This window comes from Oncorhynchus mykiss, chromosome 11 (genome assembly GCF_013265735.2).
Source record: "Oncorhynchus mykiss isolate Arlee chromosome 11, USDA_OmykA_1.1, whole genome shotgun sequence".
In the NCBI taxonomy this organism is placed as follows: domain Eukaryota; kingdom Metazoa; phylum Chordata; class Actinopteri; order Salmoniformes; family Salmonidae; genus Oncorhynchus; species Oncorhynchus mykiss.
The window spans coordinates 79,991,821-80,013,981 of record NC_048575.1 but is presented as its reverse complement, the minus strand read 5'-3'; the positions used below and the strand labels follow the sequence as shown (position 1 = coordinate 80,013,981).

The 22,161-nt window shown below is 42.0% G+C and overlaps 1 protein-coding gene across 3 annotated transcripts; it reads left to right on the top strand.

The window, feature by feature from the left end:
* The first annotated feature begins 6,331 nt into the window (after positions 1 to 6,331).
* Positions 6,332 to 8,599, top strand: LOC110535132 (probable glutathione peroxidase 8). Of its 3 annotated transcripts, XR_005034754.1 has the most exons (4): positions 6,344 to 6,632; positions 6,789 to 7,050; positions 7,327 to 7,758; positions 7,789 to 8,599. XR_005034754.1 is itself a non-coding variant. In XM_036936478.1 (3 exons), exons 1-3 carry the CDS (start codon positions 6,411 to 6,413, stop codon positions 7,488 to 7,490), a joined length of 582 nt encoding a protein of 193 aa, XP_036792373.1. In that variant the 5' UTR covers positions 6,332 to 6,410; the 3' UTR covers positions 7,491 to 8,599. The 3 variants fall into 3 exon arrangements, 2 of the variants coding, with proteins under 2 accessions (XP_036792373.1, XP_036792372.1); XM_036936478.1 differs by having other exon boundaries at positions 6,332 to 6,632; positions 6,855 to 7,050; positions 7,327 to 8,599; XM_036936477.1 differs by having other exon boundaries at positions 7,327 to 8,599.
* Positions 8,600 to 22,161: the final 13,562 nt, after the last annotated feature.

The window sequence follows — 22,161 nt, the reverse complement described above, 5'->3', positions numbered from 1 at the left end:
GAACTCTCCCCGGGGCTCCCGCCAGCTTCTCCGGGATCGGTCGCGTTATCGCACTAGACGTCTAGTAGTGCCCGTCTCCGCCAGTCCGTGGACATTCTGAAAGTAGTTTGAGGTCAGTAGGTCACAAATGAGAAAGTTTGAAAAATGTATGTAAAATCTTATGAGTTGAAAATTTACACATTTTAAAGGATGTGCAAAGTGTAGGCCCACTGAGTGTACATTCGGAACCTTGTTTGAGTCCAGTAGGTCACATGACCAATTAGCTATTGAAATTAGAATGTTTGAAAAATATATGTAAAATCATGTGAGATGAAAATGGACAAACCAAAGGATGTGCAATGTGTAGGCCCACTGAGTGGACATTCTGAACCTTGTTTGAAGTCAGTAGGTCACATGACCAAGGAGCTATTGAAATGTAACATTTTGAAAAATTAATGTAAAATCATGTGAGATGAAATTGGACAAACTAAAGGGTGTGCAATATAGAAGGGTAGTCAGTGGACATTCTGGGCCTTGTTTACGTCAAGTAGGTCACATGACCAAGGAGCGATTGAAATTCGAATGTAAAAAAAAGTTTGTACTTTGTTTACGCTCCCTAACTAATTCAACTAGGAATACAAAATGCTGCTCACTTTTCCACGTGTTTATTAGCTTTGGAAAGCAAATTAATGCTTTCCAATAAGACCTGTGCAATGTTGTGCGCAATTTTTCCAACATCATGACACTGATTTGGAGTCTGTGGCTCAAGTGGTTTGAAAGCGCTAATATCCGTTGAATTTCCAACTTGAAACTGTCTTTACCTCGGTCGTGTTGTGACTGTGGAATTTGAATAGCGCCTCACAATCACACATAACATAGACGGCACTGCTATTAACTGCTCTTAACACTTCACCAATCTTTCCCAAATATTACTTTTCTGGCTCTCCCTTCACTTTTTCAACTCTCATTTCGCAACTTTTGTCTTATTGAATTAAACTCCGACAATGTCACTTTTGCCTCCGTGGATTGACATGAATTTGTTCTGCCTGTTCCCATAAACATTATTCGGTGATTGGCGTGTAGGATATTGGCGCACGTAAAGTTAAGCCCTACGGTTACGTTTAGGTTTATGTACTACTGCAAGAATAACTATAGATATAAACTACACAATAATTATACATGTATGGATATTTTAAATATTGTTTTCGCTTTATTCAAATCGCCCTTATTTAATGACCCTAAACCCGTCTGCCCCCTGGATATAACCGCGGGGACTGCGGGTTATGAGTTAACACGCGCATCACTAGGACACGTGCACGGTGACACAAGTATATGTATCTTATTAGCTGATGTGTAGTGAACGTTCTGGTACAAACAGTGGTAGCCCACATCTCCCAACTGGGTGCCACACATTGACCGTGGACGAGGTGAGTTTCCCCCTTACTATGTAAAGCGCTTTGAGTACATCCGTAGGCTGAAAGGCGCTATTTATAAATCCAATCCATTATTTGTGATTGTTGTGGTTATTACTTTAAATTAAAAACAACATTATTCCCAAATACATGTGGTGGGTCTCTCAATCTGTTTTTACACCTCATTTTGAATGAGAAATATCATGGATTAGTTTTGGTGCAATTTATTGTTTATGAATTATCCTGACCTGCATGTAGCAGCATGATGTCGTGGCGGTGGTCCGCAGCATTGTAGTAAGGATAAGGAACGTGCTCCTCCACATCTCTGACCTGTCTGTAAGCCTTCTCGGTTTAATTTACGAGGTTGACCGTCTTTATTCTAAAGACAATATCCAGAATCCGATTCGTTAGACAATACATTCCTTAGAAAAATGTACATGGAGACGTGTTGGATACACTAGCTGCTCTGAATATACAGTACAGGATCACAGTACAGGATCACAGTACAGGATTCAGCACAATAACGTTTGACTTGATTCATTTCAGCTTTGCATAATTATTTTATTTTTTATTAATACATTTTCTCAGCAATTAAACAAAAACAATATTGCAAAAGATGCACAAAAAACATTTAGTATTGTGACAACCTACAAATGTGAGAACAAGCCCTCTTTTACTTGACAGTGGGCCTCATCGTTGATGAGGATCAACGAATCATGGGATGAGGATCCCTCCACAGACTAGATCACCCTCCACAGACTAGATCACCTTTGCCGTTCTCCAATAGGGCCAGAGTGAGGCACCACCTCCACTCCACCAATGATCTTTGCACAATCACCTTGGAGGACATATGAAAGTATACATTGACGTGGATCAGTGAAGACAGGGAACATGGTACATACATACTGCCAGACAATGAACATATACAGACACTGAGCACCAAGACAACGGAGAAGATCAGATATGATGGCGTGCATGTACCCCACACATACACAGGCACACAGAGACTCTTACCTGTGTGCAGATATACAACGGGATAATAGTGACGACCCAGAGACAGACGACTATGATGTGTGTCATGGTCGTGTCCTTCAGACTCAAACTCAGTGCCTCTTTGCTTGACATCATGGGAAAATCAAAAGAAATCAGCCAAGACCTCAGGAAAAAAAATTTAAGACCTCCACAAGTCTGGTTCATCCCTGGGAGCAATTTCCAAACACCTGAAGGTACCATGTTCAGCTGTACAAACAATAGTATGCAAGTATAAACACCATGGGACCACACAGCCGTCATACCACTCAGGAAGGAGACGCGTTCTGTCTCCTAGAGATGAACGTACTTTGGTGTAAAAAGTGCAATTCAATCCCAGAACAACATCGAAGGACCTTGTGAAGATGCTGGAGGAAACAGGTGCAAAAGTATCTATATCCACAGTAAAATGAGTCCTGTATCAACATAACCTGAAAGGCCTCTCAGCAAGGAAGAAGCCACTGCTCCAAAACCACTGTAAACACAGGCATTAACAAACCGATACCAACACACACACACACACTCCTGGAAATACATAATCTGACAAAGATCCAGGTCAAGGTTTAACGTGTAAAGGGTAAAGGTTAAACCTTATCTATTCTATCGACCACCATAACACAATGGATAAGCACTCTGTTCAAAGTTATTTTGTGGTATTCACTCACTCACTCACTCACTCACTCACTCACACACCTCACTCACTCACACACCTCACTCACTCACTCACTCACTCACTCACTCACTCACAAACTCGCGCGCACACACACACACAGTAGTCAACCTCCAGCGAGGGAACTGCCAGACTCAGCTATGGTATAGACTAGGCATATTCAGCACAGAGAACGGCTGCAGGACAGAATCACACAGAGATACACAGTCCACCTTAAATATACACAGTCAACCTTAAAATATACAGTCCACCTTAAATATACACTGTCAACCTTAAAATATACAGTCAACCCATAGATACAGTCAACCTTACAATATACAGTCAACCCATAGAATTACAGTCAACCCATAGATATACAGTCAACCTTTAAAATATACAGTCAACCCATAGAGACACAGTCAAACCATAGATATACAGTCAACCCATAGATACAGTCAACCTTACAATATACAGTCAACCCATAGATATACAGTCAACCTTTAAAATATACAGTCAACCTTTAAAATATACAGTCAACCCATAGATACACAGTCAACAAATAGATATACAGTCAACCCATACATACACAGTCAACCCACAGATACACAGTCAACCCACAGATACACAGTCAACCCATAGATACACAGTCAACCCACAGATACACAGTCAACCCACAGATACACAGTCAACCTACAGATACACAGTCAACCCATAGACACACAGCCAACCCATAGACACACAGTCAACCCATAGACACACAGTCAACCAATAGATACACACAGTCAACCCATAGATACACAGTCAACCCACAGATACACAGTCAACCTACAGATACACAGTCAACCCACAGATTTACAGTCAACCCATAGACACACAGTCAACCCATATACACACAGTCAACCCATAGATACACAGTCAACCCATACACACAGTCAACCCATAGATACACAGTCAACCCATAGACAGACAGTCAACCCATAGATACACAGTCAACCCATAGATACACAGTCAACCCATAGATACACAGTCAACCCATAGACACACAGTCAACCCATAGATACACAGTCAACCCACAGATACACAGTCAACCCATAGACACACAGTCAACACATAGATACACAGTCAACACATAGATAGTAGTAAATAGAAGTGAAACATATCCATTGTTAAATGAGCCTCCATACTCTATCTGCATTCTCTGTGCATCTGTCCTGTTCTCTAGAATCAGATCAAACCCAGTCCATCAACAACATGTCCTGTTCTCTAGAATCAGACCATACCCAGTCCATCAACAACATGTCCTGTTCTCTAGAATCAGATCAAACCCAGTCCATCAACAACATGTCCTGTTCTCTAGAATCAGACCATACCCAGTCCATCAACAACATGTCCTGTTCTCTAGAATCAGATCAAACCCAGTCCATCAACAACATGTCCTGTTCTCTAGAATCAGACCATACCCAGTCCAACAACATGTCCTGTTCTCTAGAATCAGACCATACCCAGTCCATCATCAACATGTCCTGTTCTCTAGAATCAGACCATACCCAGTCCAACAACATGTCCTGTTCTCTAGAATCAGATCAAACCCAGTCCAACAACAACAACATGTCCTGTTCTCTAGAATCAGACCATACCCAGTCCATCAACATGTCCTGTTCTCTAGAATCAGACCATACCCAGTCCATCAACAACAACATGTCCTGTTCTCTAGAATCAGACCATACCCAGTCCAACAACATGTCCTGTTCTCTAGAATCAGACCATACCCAGTCCAACAACATGTCCTGTTCTCTAGAATCAGACCATACCCAGTCCAACAACATGTCCTGTTCTCTAGAATCAGACCATACCCAGTCCAACAACATGTCCTGTTCTCTAGAATCAGACCATACCCAGTCCAACAACAACATGTCCTGTTCTCTAGAATCAGACCATACCCAGTCCAACAACATGTCCTGTTCTCTAGAATCAGATCAAACCCAGTCCATCAACAACACGTCCTGTTCTCTAGAATCAGACCATACCCAGTCCAACAACATGTCCTGTTCTCTAGAATCAGACCATACCCAGTCCAACAACATGTCCTGTTCTCTAGAATCAGACCATACCCAGTCCAACAACATGTCCTGTTCTCTAGAATCAGATCAAACCCAGTCCAACAACAACATGTCCTGTTCTCCAGAATCAGATTGAGACTTACAGTCCAACAACAACAACACGTCCACCAACACAAACAATTATTGAGACTTACAGTCCAACGAGTGCATATATTAGCAGGAGGACACTTTTAGAACTTTTAACGCCAATCAACAGTTTTGGTGTGGTGTGTTGTGATGTGTGTGTGTGTGTGTGTGTGTGTACGGACAGACCTGTTTAGGCACATTCCTCCTGTAGGTGGTTAATCTTATGACAGGTGTCATATTACCTGTGTGACAGTCCGGCCTCCACCACTGTGTCTGACGGAGAAAGGTCACACCATCAGCTTGCATCATGGGTGTTTGTATACCTTAACAGTCTTTTAGGTGTACAATAAGACCATAGTTTTGGCCGTTTTGCACCTGACCAATAGTGTGTGAATTTGAAGGTGTGTAAACTTATTTGTCTTAGTAGTATTTACATTGCAACGCAATTTCCCCTATTGGATATTACAGTATTTGTTGATTCATTCACTCAAACCTTGAAGACGTGACTCTGTGCTCTCTTCTTGCGGTGAATGCAGACAGTCTCTGGCAGATCGTGGAATTCCAGGCAGGGAGAATGGCGCCATCTGGTGGCTACGGGGATATTGGCTAAAGTCTGCTCTGCGCTCAGCCGCCTGCTCACCATCCGATTTAAAAGCGCTTGTGAGATGATTAAGATGCCTCAATTCTTGTTTAAAGAAAAACAGAAAAAACGACGTACTTAACATTAGAATAATGTCTGATAAAAGGGTTACTTATTAACTGAAATCCATTGGATAAATTATCGGCCTATTTTTACATCATTTTCACTTTAAAAAAAAGTAGGTTAGACTAAAGTAAACATTTCCAGATTTCAAGATTAGCCTGCTTGACTCTCCATGTTCTTTTCTTTTTATTATATTTTTAATAATGATTACAGGTCTTAAAAAACGAATAGTATCTGGACTGGCTGTAAAATCTCAGATAAAATTAGATGATGAGATTAAAGTGCTGCTAAATCGCCCAAAAAACACGGAATTCCCTTACAGAAATATGATCCCTAAAACGGAAAAGACCTCCTCCCAAACCGTTACCTCCTCAATCGTGAAATCCACTAGATTCAACCCCCGTTCCCAAACTCCTTCCCCCGCCCCAAACCTTCCTTATTCCCCCTCCAAGATGGAGGCGCTGGAGGTTTTGGGGGGCTACCCGACCAAGCCCTTAAACCCGAGAGCCCGAATGGTCAGGGTTCTACTGAGTATGACGGTGTGCATGGGATGTTTATTAATGCTACATAGTTTTCTCAAAATCTCCAAGTCCAGGAAGCCGCAAGATTTCTATTCTTTTGAGGTGAAGGACGCCAAAGGGAGAAGCGTTTCTTTGGAGAGATACCGAGGCAAAGTAAGTCCGCATCAGCAAAACTCAACGAGTAGACTAACCCTGTCTACTGCAAAAGTCAGTGAGTTTATCTAAAAGGTTGATAACTTGTTTCTGAGATGTAGCATGTTTACAATTCCCCCACATGTATATATATATATATTTTCCCCCCTGGCACAGGCGTCTCTGGTTGTCAACGTGGCGAGCCACAGCGAACACACTGAGATGAACTATCGCTCTCTGCAGGAGCTGCACCGGGAATTGGGTACGTCCCATTTCAACGTCCTGGCGTTTCCCTGCGGCCAGTTCGGGGAGACCGAGATGGGGGCCAGCCGGGACATCGAGGCCTACGCCAAGAACACCTATGGCGTCACCTTCACCATCTTCAGTAAGGTCAAAATCATGGGTTCGGAGGCGGAGCCAGCCTTCAAATTCATAACAGGTAAGCACAGTAGGCTTATTATAAGTCTGATATTTAATAAAGACAGTTTATGCTATTTTCTAAGGACAAGAAAAACGAAGGGTAGTTTAACAAAGCCTAGCCATACATGCCTATCTTTAGTCTAACGTTTTTAAAATAGTAAAATATTATATTCACGATAATATTTTTCATGGGAAATGTGGGTGTGGGAGGAATTGCAGTTATTATTGGCACATTGGCACACAACACAACAAAGACGTTGGGCCTAGTAACCATTTGTTTCCATTCACCATACAGATTCTGTGAAGAAGGTTCCGAAGTGGAACTTCTGGAAGTTCCTGGTGAACCCAGAAGGCCAGGTGGTGAGGTTCTGGAAGGCAGAGGAGCCCGTCGACAGCGTTCGTCAGGAGGCCATAACCATGGTGCGTCAGATTATTCTAAAGAAAAGGACAGAGCTCTGACGGGATGGCGAGGAGTGGAATAAGGACACCTCTGATGGTTTCAGAGTTAGAATTAAAGGTTATGAGGTATTAATTAAGATACAAAGTCAACTCTGTTAGGTGCTGAGTGGTGACTTTAGACTTTAGGTGCCTTGTGGTATGGGAAAGGGTTTGACATTATTTTTCTGAAGATGAAGACTGAAGATGATGACTATTGCAATAAGAGATTAAAGGGTGTGTGTGTTATGCCACTAAGAGGGTGACACTGACATTTCCTGACAACCACCAGGTCCATAGTGAATTCCATGACAACCACCAGGTCCATAGTGAATTCCCTGACAACCACCAGGTCCATAGTGAATTCCCTGACAACCACCAGGTCCATATTGAATTCCATGACAACCACCAGGTCCATAGTGAATTCCATGACAACCACCAAGTCCATAGTGAATTCCCTGACAACCACCAGGTCCATAGTGAATTCCATGACAACCACCAGGTCCATAGTGAATTCCATGACAACCACCAGGTCCATAGTGAATTCCCTGACAACCACCAGGTCCATAGTGAATTCCATGACAACCACCAGGTCCATAGTGAATTCCATGACAACCACCAGGTCCATAGTGAATTCCCTGACAACCACCAGGTCCATAGTGAATTCCCTGACAACCACCAGGTCCATAGTGAATTCCCTGACAACCACCAGGTCCATAGTGAATTCCCTGACAACCACCAGGTCCATAGTGAATTCCCTGACAACCACCAGGTCCATAGTGAATTCCATGACAACCACCAGGTCCATAGTGAATTCCCTGACAACCACCAGGTCCATAGTGAATTCCATGACAACCACCAGGTCCATAGTGAATTCCATGACAACCACCAGGTCCATAGTGAATTCCCTGACAACCACCAGGTCCATAGTGAATTCCCTGACAACCACCAGGTCCATAGTGAATTCCCTGACAACCACCAGGTCCATAGTGAATTCCCTGACAACCACCATGGCTTGTTAAACCAGTATAATCACCTCAAAGAACCACTATTATGTGTAACATAGATATGTCTGATTTAAAGCAGGTTGTTACTTGTTTTGTAATTTTCAGATTAAAAGACTGTTCTTTAAACATGTCAATCCCTGTTTACAGTAATGTAGAACAATCATTCTGTTCTTTAAACATGTCAATCCCTGTTTACAGTAATGTAGAACAATCATTCTGTTCTTTAAACATGTCAATCCCTGTTTACAGTAATGTAGAACAATCATTCTGTCCTTAAAACATGTTAATCCACATTTACAGTAATGTAGAACAATCATTCTGTTCTTTAAACATGTCAATCCCTGTTTACAGTAATGTAGAACAATCATTCTGTTCTTTAAACATGTCAATCCCTGTTTACAGTAATGTAGAACAATCATTCTGTCCTCAAAACACGTTAATCCATGTTTACAGTAATGTAGAAAAATAATGTAATGTATAACATCTCTACCAGTATTGGATTTATAGATAAATGTTTACAAAGGTTGGATTTAAAATATTCAGATGACACTTGAATTAATTGATTTATAGAAGGAATAGACTCTCAAATGTTTATTCAATGTAGATGTATTTATATATCTTATTCCATCGTGGTCAGGTAGTCAGTCACGTGTGGGGACATGGAAGTATGTAACAGCTGAAGTGAGAACAGTCAGCTAACACAGCACTGCCTCAGCGTGACACACGATGGAAACAAAGCCGAGTCCACACCGACCATCTGAGAAAAGTCAAGGAGAAAAATAATAACAAAAATCGGACAACCTCTGTGGTTCCAAGATTTTTTAAAATCTGAATTCAACTGACAATATTTGAACCAGTTGAGATGAGTCTAGATTTTTCTCAGATGGTCTGTGTGGACTCAACACTTGGTAGCAGTACTTTATTGATCCTAATGAGGGAAATTGATGAGTGTAAAGTTTCATTTCAACCCCAGTGCCGGTTTACATGGACAGCTAGAGGGCAGCAGCAGGTAAACTGATAAAACAGACCAATCAGCTAACGAGACACTGCCTCCCAGCCGCCCAATCAGAACAGAGAAGAGGGAAGGGGCAGCTTAGCGTAGCAGGTGCATGAGCAGCGTTTCCTTCTTTCAGATCTGCTCTAACACCTAATTCAGATCTGCTCTAACACCTAATTCAGATCTGCTCTAACACCTAATTCAGATCTGCTCTAACACCTCATTCAGATCTGCTCTAACACCTAATTCAGATCTGCTCTAACACCCAATTCAGATCTGCTCGAACACCTAATTCAGCTCTGCTCTGACACCTAATTCAGATAATCCAAGGATGGCAAATCCAGTCCTCAGTTGATTAAACTTAACTGAACATCATGATTAGTTGATTATTAACGGGGCAAAAGTGTGACACCAATCAGGTCCCGAGGACTGGAGTTGCCCATCCCTGAGCTAATCAATGTCACAAGGAACAGCTGAGTAATAGGATCAGGTGTGGTAGTGCAGGGATGGAGAAAACCCCTGCATGCAGAGTTCACACCCAGGTGGAGGCGGAGTTTCAGGTGAGAGTTTAGAGGGCAGCTGTAGCGTGAGCTGACGAATCAGATAACAGTCAGTTAACATTACACTGCCTACTAACCAATCACATGTTACGTTACACTGCCTACAAACCAATCACATGTTACATTACACTGCCTACCAACCAATCACATGTTACATTACACTGTCTACTAACCAATCACATGCTACATTACACTGCCTACCAACCAATCACATGCTACATTACACTGCCTACTAACCAATCACATGTTACATTACACTGTCTACTAACCAATCACATGCTACATTACACTGCCTACTAACCAATCACATGTTACATTACACTGCCTACTAACCAATCACATGCTACATTACACTGCCTACTAACCCTCCTCTCCCCTGTAACTATTCCCCAGGTCGTTGCTGTAAATGGGAATGTGTACAATGTTGACAACACCTCCTTACCCTCTGGCTGGAGCAATGTCTCCTCTTCGTCTTGAAATCCCCCAGCAATCTCCTCGTGATGTTATCCTGCCAGTCAGAAAGACATTAGTTTACATGACTTTATTGCTGACGGTATTAGACAACAACACACTACAACAGCAGCAGGTGAATTCGACGACGGGTATTAGACCACAACAACACACAACTGTCCTCGGTATTAACTTTAAAATTAGAATATCTCTTTAACTTCAAGTCCATATAACTGAAATAATTCAGGTGAAAACTTTACTGTCTGGTAGTAGTAACTTGTTACCCTTCAACTCACTGTGGCTGAATGTGCACCTGTGCCTGTTCTCTGTGCCTCGTACAAATACGCGCAGGGGCGGTTGATGGAGCGGGAAGCCTGTTCCCCGGCTGGCCATTGGTGGACAGAAACGTGTTTCTCAGTCACTAGCAGTAGACGCGTCCTGGTTGCCCTGGAGACTGACAAGAACTAACACAGTGACCTGGTTTCCCTGGAGAACGACATGAACTGCTACAGTGACCTAAAGAATCAACAGAGCCAAACGCAGCAAAGGGTGTGTTCATAAATTCAATCTGGAGCGCCAGAGTGCGCTCAGAGTGCGCTCTGGGCGTTCGGTAAATTCAGAGCGTTCAGAGACGCACACTGAAGTGTTCTGACCTCACAACAGCAGTCAAGCACCCAAGTTAACTGGCTAATGTTGGCTAGCTATTTCCAGACACAAATAAGAGAACACCTATTTATTTTTAATAAGATAACACCTCATACTGACAATTTTACGCCCGCCAGGCTGTTTTTAGGCTGTTTTCAGGCTGTTTTCATGTTATCTAGAGCGTTGGTGACTGTAACTGTCCCGCTGGCAACAATTTAAATACGCCTTTTTTTTTTGTGCCAACGTTTACTTACACCGGCCATATTTAACTGGTGTTGAGCGTCCGTAAATTCATCAGTTATTATCTGTTACACTCAGACGAGAGTGCTCTGAAATCGGAGTATATAGCCAGAGCGAATTTACGAACGCACCCAAAGTTTTAATGGTCTTGGCACGGTTATAGTTTTTTTCTCCATCTCTTCATTTAAAGACTCAATCATGGACACTCTTACTGACAGTTGTGACTGCTTTGCGTGATGTATTGTTGTTAGCATGTTGCTACCATGTTGTTGTCATGTTGTGTTGCTACCATGTTGTTGTCATGTTGTGTTGCTACCATGTTGTTGTCATGTTGTGTTGCTACCATGTTGTTGTCATGTTGTGTTGCTACCATGTTGTTGTCATGTGTTGCTACCATGTTGTTGTCATGTTGTGTTGCTGCCATGTTGTTGTCATGTTGTGTTGCTACCATGCTGTGTTGTCATGTTGTGTTGCAAGAACACTAAGGTAACCTGCCTAAATGACTACCGACCCGTAGCATTCATGTCTTTAGCCATGAAGTGCTTTGAAAGGCTGGTCATGGCTCACATCAACACCATTATCCCAGAAACCCTAGACCCACTCCAATTTGCATACCGCCCCAACAGATTCACAAATGATGCAATCTCTATTGCACTCCACACTGCCCTTTCACACCTGGACAAAGGGAACACTTATGTGAGAATGCTATTCATTGACTACAGCTCAGCGTTCAACACCATAGTGACCTCAAAGCTCATCACTAAGCTAAGGACCCTGGGACTAAACACCTCCCTCTGCAACTGGATCCTGGACTTCCTGATGGGCCGCCCCCAGGTGGTAAGGGTAGGTAACAACACATCACCAACAAACTATCATGGTCCAAGCACACTAAGACAGTAGTGAAGAGGGCACGACAAAACCTATTCCCCCTCAGGAGACTGAAAATATTTGGCATGGGTCCTCAGATCCTCAAAATGTTCTACAGCTGCACCATCGAGAGCATGACTGGTTGCATCGCCGCCTGGTAGGGCAACTGCTCGGCCTCCGACCGCAAGCCACTACAGAGGGTAGTGTGTACGGCCCAGGACATCACTGGGGCCAAGCTTCCTGCCATCCAGGACCTCTATACCAGGCGGTGTCAGAGGAAGGCCCTGAAAATTGTCTAAGACTCCAGCCACCCTAGTCATAGACTGTTCTCTCTGCTACCGCATGGCAAGCGGTACCGGAGCACCGACTCTAGGTCCAAGAGGCTTCTAAACAGATTCTACTCCCCAAGCCATAAGACTCCTGAACATCTAGTCAAATGGCTTCCCAGACTATTGGGCTTCCCAGACTATTTGTACTGCCCCCCTCCCTTTTACACCGCTGCTACTCTCAGTTATTATCTATGCATAGTCAGTTTACCTCTACCTACATGTGCATATTACCTCAATTACCTAGACTAACCAGTACCCCCCCCTGTAAAAAGCCCCGCTACTGTTATTTTACTGCTGCTCTTTAATTATTTGTTACTTTTCTTTCTTATTGATTACTTATCTATTTATTTATTTATTAAAAATGCATTGTTGGTTAAAGGCTTGTAAGTAAGCATTTCACTGTAAAGTCTACTACAGCTGAGCATGTGACTAATAACATTTCACTGTAAGGTCTACTACACCTGAGCATGTGACAAATAGCATTTCACTGTAAGGTCTACTACACCTAAGCATGTGACAAATAACATTTCACTGTAAGGTCTACTACACCTGAGCATGTGACAAATAACATTTAATTTGATCAGCAGGGGATACTTAGAGACAATTGAAAATGCTCTGCAATAATAATTCGATTTTGCACATTTAATTGATTTTGTATTTTTCGATTTTGTATGTTTTATTGTAGCCCAAAAATAATCTCACTCTGCACCAAGTGAACCTGAATTACCTGATGCCAAAATATATTATTTCAGCTTTTCAACTTCGACTAGTAAAAAGGAAAATCGAATGGTTTGGGATAGAAAACAAAATAGACTATGTATTCGTATTATTACTAAGCAATAACATGTTGACGAATCAATTATGCATGTTATTATGAGGTTATTATTATTATTAATATGCTATTACAATTAGTCTATCATTGTCTAGACCTACTAGACTAGAGGCTACCATTTTTGTTCTTGCCATCTTTGTTGTAAAATTACACGACGATAAAGTGGTCCTGATTGGCTATCAGAATGAGATCAACCCAGAAAGCCCTCCGTTGCTCGCGGGCAATTCCTTATGAATCAACCTGACTGAACCGCGGAAGAGAGGGATTTGATTATAGAACCGCATCCCACTCCCATTCGCCTCTCTTCCTCACACCCTGACCCTCAGCCTCAGTCTGGCCTTGATGTTACAGGTGCGCTCAATGACAGGAGAGACAACAGATGCTTCCCCCTTAATGTCATTACAGAGAGAGAATGGATGTTTTCAGCAGGCATGTATTTAATCTAAATGTATGTTTTATTATTATCATCATCATCATCATCATCACTTTTGTCTTTATCATCGTCACCGCTATCGTCATCATCCTTCTTCTTCTCCTCCTCCTCCTCCTCCTCAGCGGTGGAATCAGTTACTGATTACATTTATAGGCCTATTTAGTCTACCATTCATTTCACCCGCTGAAATACTTCCTAATTCAGTTGCCTTGGAGACGCATTTTCTTTCCCGCATTCTCTCCCGCAGTTCGGTAGTAACCGACGGACCCTTCAGCGGCACTTGTGCTGAACTGCCCGCTGTTCATTGTTCTGAGTGTTCATCATCAGTGAGAAAATTATTCGTTTTCTAGAAGAATAGCCCAAGCCACTCTTTGGCCATACAAGCTGACTCGAAAGTAGTTAATCAAAGGAGGAAGCCCATTATTTCTGACAGCAAGCGTCTTGTTTTATTTACTAACGGCATCAAGGATACCAACTCTGAACATTTCAATTTATATTAAAAAGAAACGTGATATGCTTACTTAAGCGAAACCTCAAATATAATCACACCTTTAATAATTTAAACAATGTGAACTCTTCAGAACATTCTATTCTACTCTATTCCACTCACTCAATCTGTTCTAGGCAATTATATAACATCATCATTAGGACAATTTGGACATTCTTTAAACATATCCCTGTGTTGTACACTATCACTGTTGCAAAATCATCTCTATCCATATCCAATCATATTCTCATCATGTCAATTGTATAATATCCTATCATATCAGGGCTCCAAAGCACTGCATCTCAGTGCTAGAGGCGTCACTACAGACACCCTGGTTTGATTCCAGGCTGTATCACAACCGGCCGTGATTGGGAGTCCCATAGGGCGGCACACAAATGGCCCAGCGTCGTCCGGGTTTGGCCGGTGTAGGCCGTCATTGTAAATAAGAATTTGTTCTTAACTGACTTACCTAGTTAAATAAAGGTGAAATAAAGGTGAAATATGTCAATGTTTGATTTTTTATATCATATCCTCATTATGTCAATCAAGAGAGTCGTCACTATCTGGCCAAGTTGCAAAGTAGGAAGCCCCTCCTAGTTCTCTTCTTAAAATCGGATTTGAAACCTTACCTCATCATTGATAAATGTTGTGATGTTTGATGATTCAGGAAGTAGACACACATAAAGATGCCAATGGCCAGGTTGTTAGGCTGAGGAGAATGGTTAAAATAAAAATAAAATTAAATAAATTATTTTACCTTTATTTAACTACACAAGTCAGTTAAGAACAAATTCTTATTTACAAGGACAGCATACCGGGGAAAAGTGGGGTTAACTGCCTCGTTCAGGGGCAGAACGACAGATTTTAACCTTGTCAGCTCAGGGATTCCATCCAGCAACCTTTCAGTTACTGTCCCAACACTCTAACTAGACTATCTGCCGCTCCTATGGTGTCAAGACCCACTACCAGGGGAGTTTCCCAGATGGTGATTGGTCTTCTATTGACTGGGGGGAGTCATTAACAGATGGTGATTGGTCTTCCATTGACTGGGGGAGTCATTAACAGATGGGGATTGGTCTTCCATTGACTGGGGGGAGTCTTTAACAGATGGTGATTGGTCTTCTATTGACAGGGGGAGTCATTAACAGATGGGGATTGGTCTTCCATTGACAGACTGGGGGGAGTCATTAACAGATGGGGATTGGTCTTCCATTGACTGGGGGAGTCATTAACAGATGGGGATTGGTCTTGCATTGACTGGGGGAGTCATTAACAGATGGGGATTGGTCTTCCATTGACTGGGGGAGTCAACAGATGGGGATTGGTCTTGCATTGACTGGGGGAGTCATTAACAGATGGGGATTGGTCTTCCATTGTCTTTCACAGATGGTGATTGGTCTTCTATTGGGGAGCCATTAACAGATGGTGATTGGTCTTCTATTGACTGGGGGGAGTCTTTAACAGATGGTGATTGGTCTTCCATTGACTGGGGGAGTCATTCACTTCTTATGGTTGCAGGGGCACCATTGAGTAGCTTGGATGAAAGGTGCCCAGAGTAAACGGCCTGCTCCTCAGTCTCAGTTGCTAATATATGCATATTATTAGTATTGGATAGAAAACACTCTGAAGTTTCTAAAACTGTTTGAATGATGTCTGTGAGTATAACAGAACTCATATGGCAGGCAAAAACCTGAGAAGAAATCCAAACAGGAAGTGAGAAATCTGAGGTTGGATTATTTTCATCCCATTCCCTATTGAAATCCCCTTGGGATATGAATGAAGATTCACTTCCTAGGGCTTCCACTAGATGTCAACCGTCTATAGAAATTTGAATGAGGCTTCTACTGTGTTGTGGGACTGAATAAGAGGGGAATAAGTCAGACTACTGGCAGAGAGCCAGTTCCAGGTCACATGATATCTTCCTGCGTTCCGTTCCTCCTCAAGACACAAAGGAATTCTCCGGTTGGAACTTTATTGAAGATTTATGATAAAAACATCCCAATGATTGATTCAGTACTTAGTTTGAAATGTTTCTTCGACCTGTAATATAATTTTTTAAAGTTTTTGTCCGACGATATGGTCGACCAGCACCAGCGTTTGGATAGGTGTACCAAACGCGACATTATCGAACAAATCAATAATTTATTGTGGACCTGGGATTCCTGGGAATGCATTCTGATGAAGATCATCAAAGGTAAGTGAATATTTATCATGTAATTTGTGGTTTATGTTGACTCCAAAATGGCGGCTAATTTTATTATATTTCTGAGCGCCGTCTCAGATTATTGCATGGTTTGCTTTTTCCGTAAAGTTTAAAAAAATCTGACACAGCGGTTGCATTAAGGAGAGGTATATCTATAATTCCATGTGTATAACTTGTATTATCATCTACATTTATGATGAGTATTTCTGTTGAATTGATGTGGCTATGCAAAATCATTGGATGTTTTTGGAACGTACCGCGCCAATGTAAACTCAGATTTTTGAACTTTATCAAACAAAACATACATATATTGTGTAACATGAAGTCCTGTGAGTGTCATCTGATGAAGATCATCAAAGGTTAGTGATTCATTTTATCTCTATTTGTGCTTTTTGTGACTCCTATCTTTGGCTGGAAGACCTAACATAATCGTTTGTGGTGCTTTCGCTGAAAAGCATATTTGAAATCGGACACTGTGGTTGGATTAACAACAAGATTACCTTTAAAACGATATAAGATACATGTATGTCTGAGGAATTTTAATCATGAGATTTCTGTTGTTTTGAATTTGGCGCCCTGCACTTTCACTGGCTGTTGTCATATCATCCCGTTAACGGGATTGCAGACCAAAGAGGTTTTAACAGATGGCGCATGGCAGTGGCGATTTTTGTATGTAAATCTTGTTTGGGCATTTTACTATTTTGGGCATTTTACTATACTATTTTACTACTATTTACTATAATAAAATATCTAACTATTTTATTTATTTATTGTCATATTAATGCCAGCAAAGCCACTCCACAACACTAAAGAATACATTCATTGCACTATAAAGGTGACAAATGGTGCCCACAAACTGTTAGGCCCTACAGAAATCTGTCCCAACAGCAGAGCTTTCTTTTCAGCACCATAGAGTGTATCCTTAACACTGCTACACCGGCCTATCAGTGGAGCCTTGTCTTGCAGCGAAACAGTTCATTCAGCCTCATTTACTGCCTTTTTAAAAAACATAGCTGATATGGCTGACTTACTTTAACAAATGTGGTTTCTACTGACAATTGAGATGTACAAACTATGGCATAAGGGAACGAAGAGCGGATAAGAGGCAATCTGTAATTTCGATTAAGACATTAATTAGCGAGCTAGGTGACATTAGTGAGCAAGCTTGGACAGACATATACTGTAACTATTTGTTCAGCACTTTTGAAATGTACAGTGACAGAATTGAGAACATGAGTTGTTCTTACAGTATCCTCCCGGTACACCAAGTCAGAACCGTAGGAAAAATAAAGGGGGCATATAAGCAGACAATGAAAGCTCTTACAACATTCAATGATTACATTTCTTTAAAATTAAGTTATGAAGGTGAAAGTGACCAAATTATTAGGGTGAGTCACATGGGCTAATAACAGCTTACTACACAAAATACATTTAGGAGTGCTTTCTTAGCTACCGTATACATATCTTCCTGGCATATTATATAATTTACAAGACATCTATGGACTCACCTTGTTGTGCTCACTTGAACAGGAAGGTGGTGCGGTGGTCCTTCTTGTGGGCAAATTTTGTCATTAAACTTTATCATCAAAGTCTGGCATTCTCTGTATTTATGGGGCTTTCAAGACAACTGGGAACTCATAAAAAAACAAGGTCAAATCATGACGTCAGTGGTCTTCAGGTTGGAGCACTAGTAAGAGGCCCTATATCCGACTTGGAATTCCGAGTTGAAGGACCATTCAAAACGTATTTTCCTAGTCTGAGCTAAAGAATGTTGAGGTCCCAGTTGTCTTGAACTCACTGAAGTCTGAGATTTCCCAGTTACATGTTTCCAATTGTTTTGAACGCGGCAGAAGTCATGCTGGATTGACAGCATGGCCGATGTATTCAACTTTTTCTGGCCCATGTGTAACAGCATAGACTTTACGTCCATCCCCTCGCCCCGAACTGGGCGTGAACCAGGGATGCTCTGCACACGTCAACAGTCACCCTCGAAGCATCATTACCCATCGCTCCACAAAAGCCACGGCCCTTGCAGAGCAAGGGGAACCACTACTTCAAGGTCTCAGAGCAAGTGACGTCACCGATTGAAACACCACTAGCGTGCACCACCGCTAACTAGCTAGCAATTTCACATCGGCTACACATGGTGTGTTGCGAGTGAATGTGTTGAGAGTGAAAAATGGCACCGGAGGGACTGGCTGCTGTTTTACGAGCTCCTAACCAACTGTGCTCTATATGTTTTTTCACGTTCTTTGTAACTTATTTTGTAAGTGACCGAAAACAGCTTCTGGATATCAGAACAGCGATTACTCACTTCGAACTTGACAAAAAACATTTCTTTAATGAGTCCGATGCGAAGAATATCGTGTCGTGGTCAAAAGTTTTGAGAATGACACAAATATTAATTTTCACAAAATTTGCTGCTTCAGTGTCTTTAGATATTTTTGTCAGATGTTACTATGGAATACTGAAGTATAATTACAAGCATTTCATAAGTCTCAAAGGCTTTTATTGACAATTACATGAAGTTGATGCAAAGAGTCACTATTTACAGTGTTGACCCTTCTTTTTCAAGACCTCTGCAATCTGCCCTGGCATGCTGTCAATTAACTTCTGGGCCACATCCTGACTGATGGTAGCCCATAATTGCATAATCAATGCTTGGAATTTGAGGATTGACCACAAATTCTCAATGGGATTAAGGTCTGGGGAGTTTCCCAAAATGGACCCAAAATAACAATGTTTTTTTCCCCGAGCCACTTAGTTATCACTTTTGCCTTATGGCAAGGTGCTCTATCATGCTAGAAAAGGCATTGTTTGTCACCAAACTGTTCCTGGGTGGTTGGGAGAAGTTGCACTCGGAGGATGTGTTGGTACCATTCTTTATTCATGGCTGTGTTCTTAGGCAAAATTGTGAGTGAGCCCACACATGAATGGTCTCAGGATGCTTCACTGTTGGCATGACACAGGACTGTTGGTAGCGCTCACCTTGTCTTCTTCGGACAAGCTTTTTTCCGGATGCCCCAAACAATCGGAAAGGGGATCCATCTTTGAAAATGACTTTACCCCAGTCCTCAGCAGTCCAATCCCTGTCCCTTTTGCATAATATCAGTCTGTCCCTGATTTTTTTCCTTGAGAGAAGTGGCTTCTTTGCTGCCCTTCTCGCCTCACTGTGCGTGCAGATACACTCGCACCTGCCTGCTGCCATTCCTGAGCAAGCTCTGTACTGGTGGTGCCCTGATCCCGCAGCTGAATCAACTTTAGGAGATGGTCCTGGCGCTTGCTGGACTTTCTTGGGCGCCCTGAAGCCTTCTTCACAACAATTGAACCGCTCTCCTTGAAGTTCTTGATGATCCGATAAATGTTTGATTTATGTGCAATCTTACTGGCAGCAGTATCCTTGCCTGTGAAGCCCTTTTTGTGCAAAGCAATGATGACAGCACATGTTTCCTTGCAGGTAACCATGGTTGACAGAGGAAGAACAATGATTCCAAGTGATCTCCAGCCTTGTCCTCGTCAACACTCACACCTGTGTTAATGAGAGAATCACTGACATGATGTCAGCTGGTCCTTTTGTGGCAGGGCTGAAATGCAGTGGAAATGTTTTTGGGGGATTCAGTTCATTTGCATGGCAAAGAGAGACTTTGCAATTAATTGCAATTCATCTCATCACTCTTCATAACATTCTGGATTATATGCAAATTGCCATCACACAAACTGAGGCAGCAGACATGGTGAAAATTAATATTTGTGTCATTCTCAAAACTTTTGGCTGCCCTGTTTCTCCGAGACCAGGCCCATTCACATGAAGAAAAGACGGAGGTACAGGGGGTGCAGAATGGGGTGCCTTGTAAGAATTCGTCAGCGAATTCATCCGTTCTATGGCCAACGTGCAATTACTGGAGAATAAACTGGATGAGCTCCATTTGAGACTATCCTACCAACGGGACATTAAAAAACTGTAATATCTTATGTTTCACCGAGTCGTGGCTGAACAACAATAATATACACGGATAATATACAGTTGGCTGGGTTTTCCGTGCATCAGCAGGACAGAACAGCTATGTCCGGTAAGACGAGGGGTGGTGGTGTGCGTCTATTTGTCAATAACAGCTGGTGCGCAATGTCAAATATTAAGGAAGTCTCGTGGCATTGCTCGCCTGAAGTAGAGTACCTCATGATAAGCTGTAGACCACACTATCTACTATACCAAGAGAGTTTTCATCTATATTTTTCGTAGCTGTCTATTTACCATCGTATACCAATGCTGGCACTAAGACCACACTCAATGAGCTGTATGAGGCCATCAGCAAACAAGAAAATGCTCATCCAGAAGTGGCGCTCCTAGTGGCCGGGGACTTTAATGCAGGCAAACTTAAATCAGTTTTACCTCATTTCTACCAGGCATGTGCAACCAGTGGAAAAACTCTAGACCACCTTTACTCCACACACAGAGATGCATACAAAGCTCTCCCTCGCCCTCCATTTGGCAAATCTGACCATAATTCTATCCGCCTGATTCCTGCTTATAAGCAAAAACTACAGCAGGAAGTACCAGGGACTCGCTCAATACGGAAGTGGTCAGATGACGCGGATGCTACGCTACAGGACTGTTTTGCTAGCACAGACTGGAATATGTTCTGGGATTCATCCAATGGCATTGAGGAGTACACCACCTCAGTCACCGGCTTCATCAATAAGTGCATCGATGACAACGTCCTCCCCACAGAAGCAATGGATTACAGGCAACATCTGCACTGAGCTAAAGGCTAGAGCTGCCGCTTTCAAGGAGGTGGACACTAATCCGGACGCTTATAAGAAATCCTGCTATGCCCTCAGACGAAACAATCAAACAGGTAAAGATTCAATACAGAACTAAGATTAAATCGTAGTATACAGGCTCCGACGCTCGTCGGATGTGCAGGGCTTGCAAACTATGTTTTCATTTGTAATTTTACCTTTTTTTATCCAGGGTTTTCTCATTGAGATAACATCTCTTTTCCAAGAGAGACCTGGTCCAATAGCAGCAGGGGGAACAACGTTTCAGACAAAACAACTTACATACACAACATTAAACAAAACTGTAAACACACATACAGTACAACAAAAACATTTTACATTAAAAACACGAAAGTCTTGACTAAAAACAGCTGGCCTAAAAACAATTCCACTCTTCTATGATATACATCGATCAAGTGTTTAAACTCCACCGACGAAACTAGATCATCACATTTTAAAATGTTCAGGAGAGAATTCCAGGAGCTAAGTAACTAAAACTATTTCTACCATGACCTGTTCTAATTTTTGGTACTGTTAGAAGCAAATGAGAATGGGACCGTAATTTATATTTATTTGCCGACCTGACTACAAAAGAACCAAGATAAAATGGCATTTTACCCAACATGGCCTTATAAATCAGTGTATACCAGTGTTTAAGCCTACGCAAGGTCAATGACAACCAGCCAACAGCGCTGTAGAGATCACAATGATGTGTTAGACGTTTCTGATTTGTAATGAACCTGAGAGCTGCATGATACACTGAATCAAGTGCTCTCAGGGTAGTGGCTGAGGCCTGCATATATATAACATCACTAAAATCACTAATATCTATTTTTTGGCACCATTGGTTAGAGCCTGTAAGTAAG

Bases quoted from the DNA above. Each gene is read 5' to 3' on its own strand.
- LOC110535132 (XM_036936477.1), top strand. From the start codon at position 6,411: ATGGAGGCGCTGGAGGTTTTGGGGGGCTACCCGACCAAGCCCTTAAAC. The intron at 6,633-6,788 runs GTAAGTCCGCAT...CCCCTGGCACAG, and splicing joins TGGAGAGATACCGAGGCAAA to GCGTCTCTGGTTGTCAACGT. The intron at 7,051-7,326 runs GTAAGCACAGTA...TTCACCATACAG, and splicing joins AGCCTTCAAATTCATAACAG to ATTCTGTGAAGAAGGTTCCG.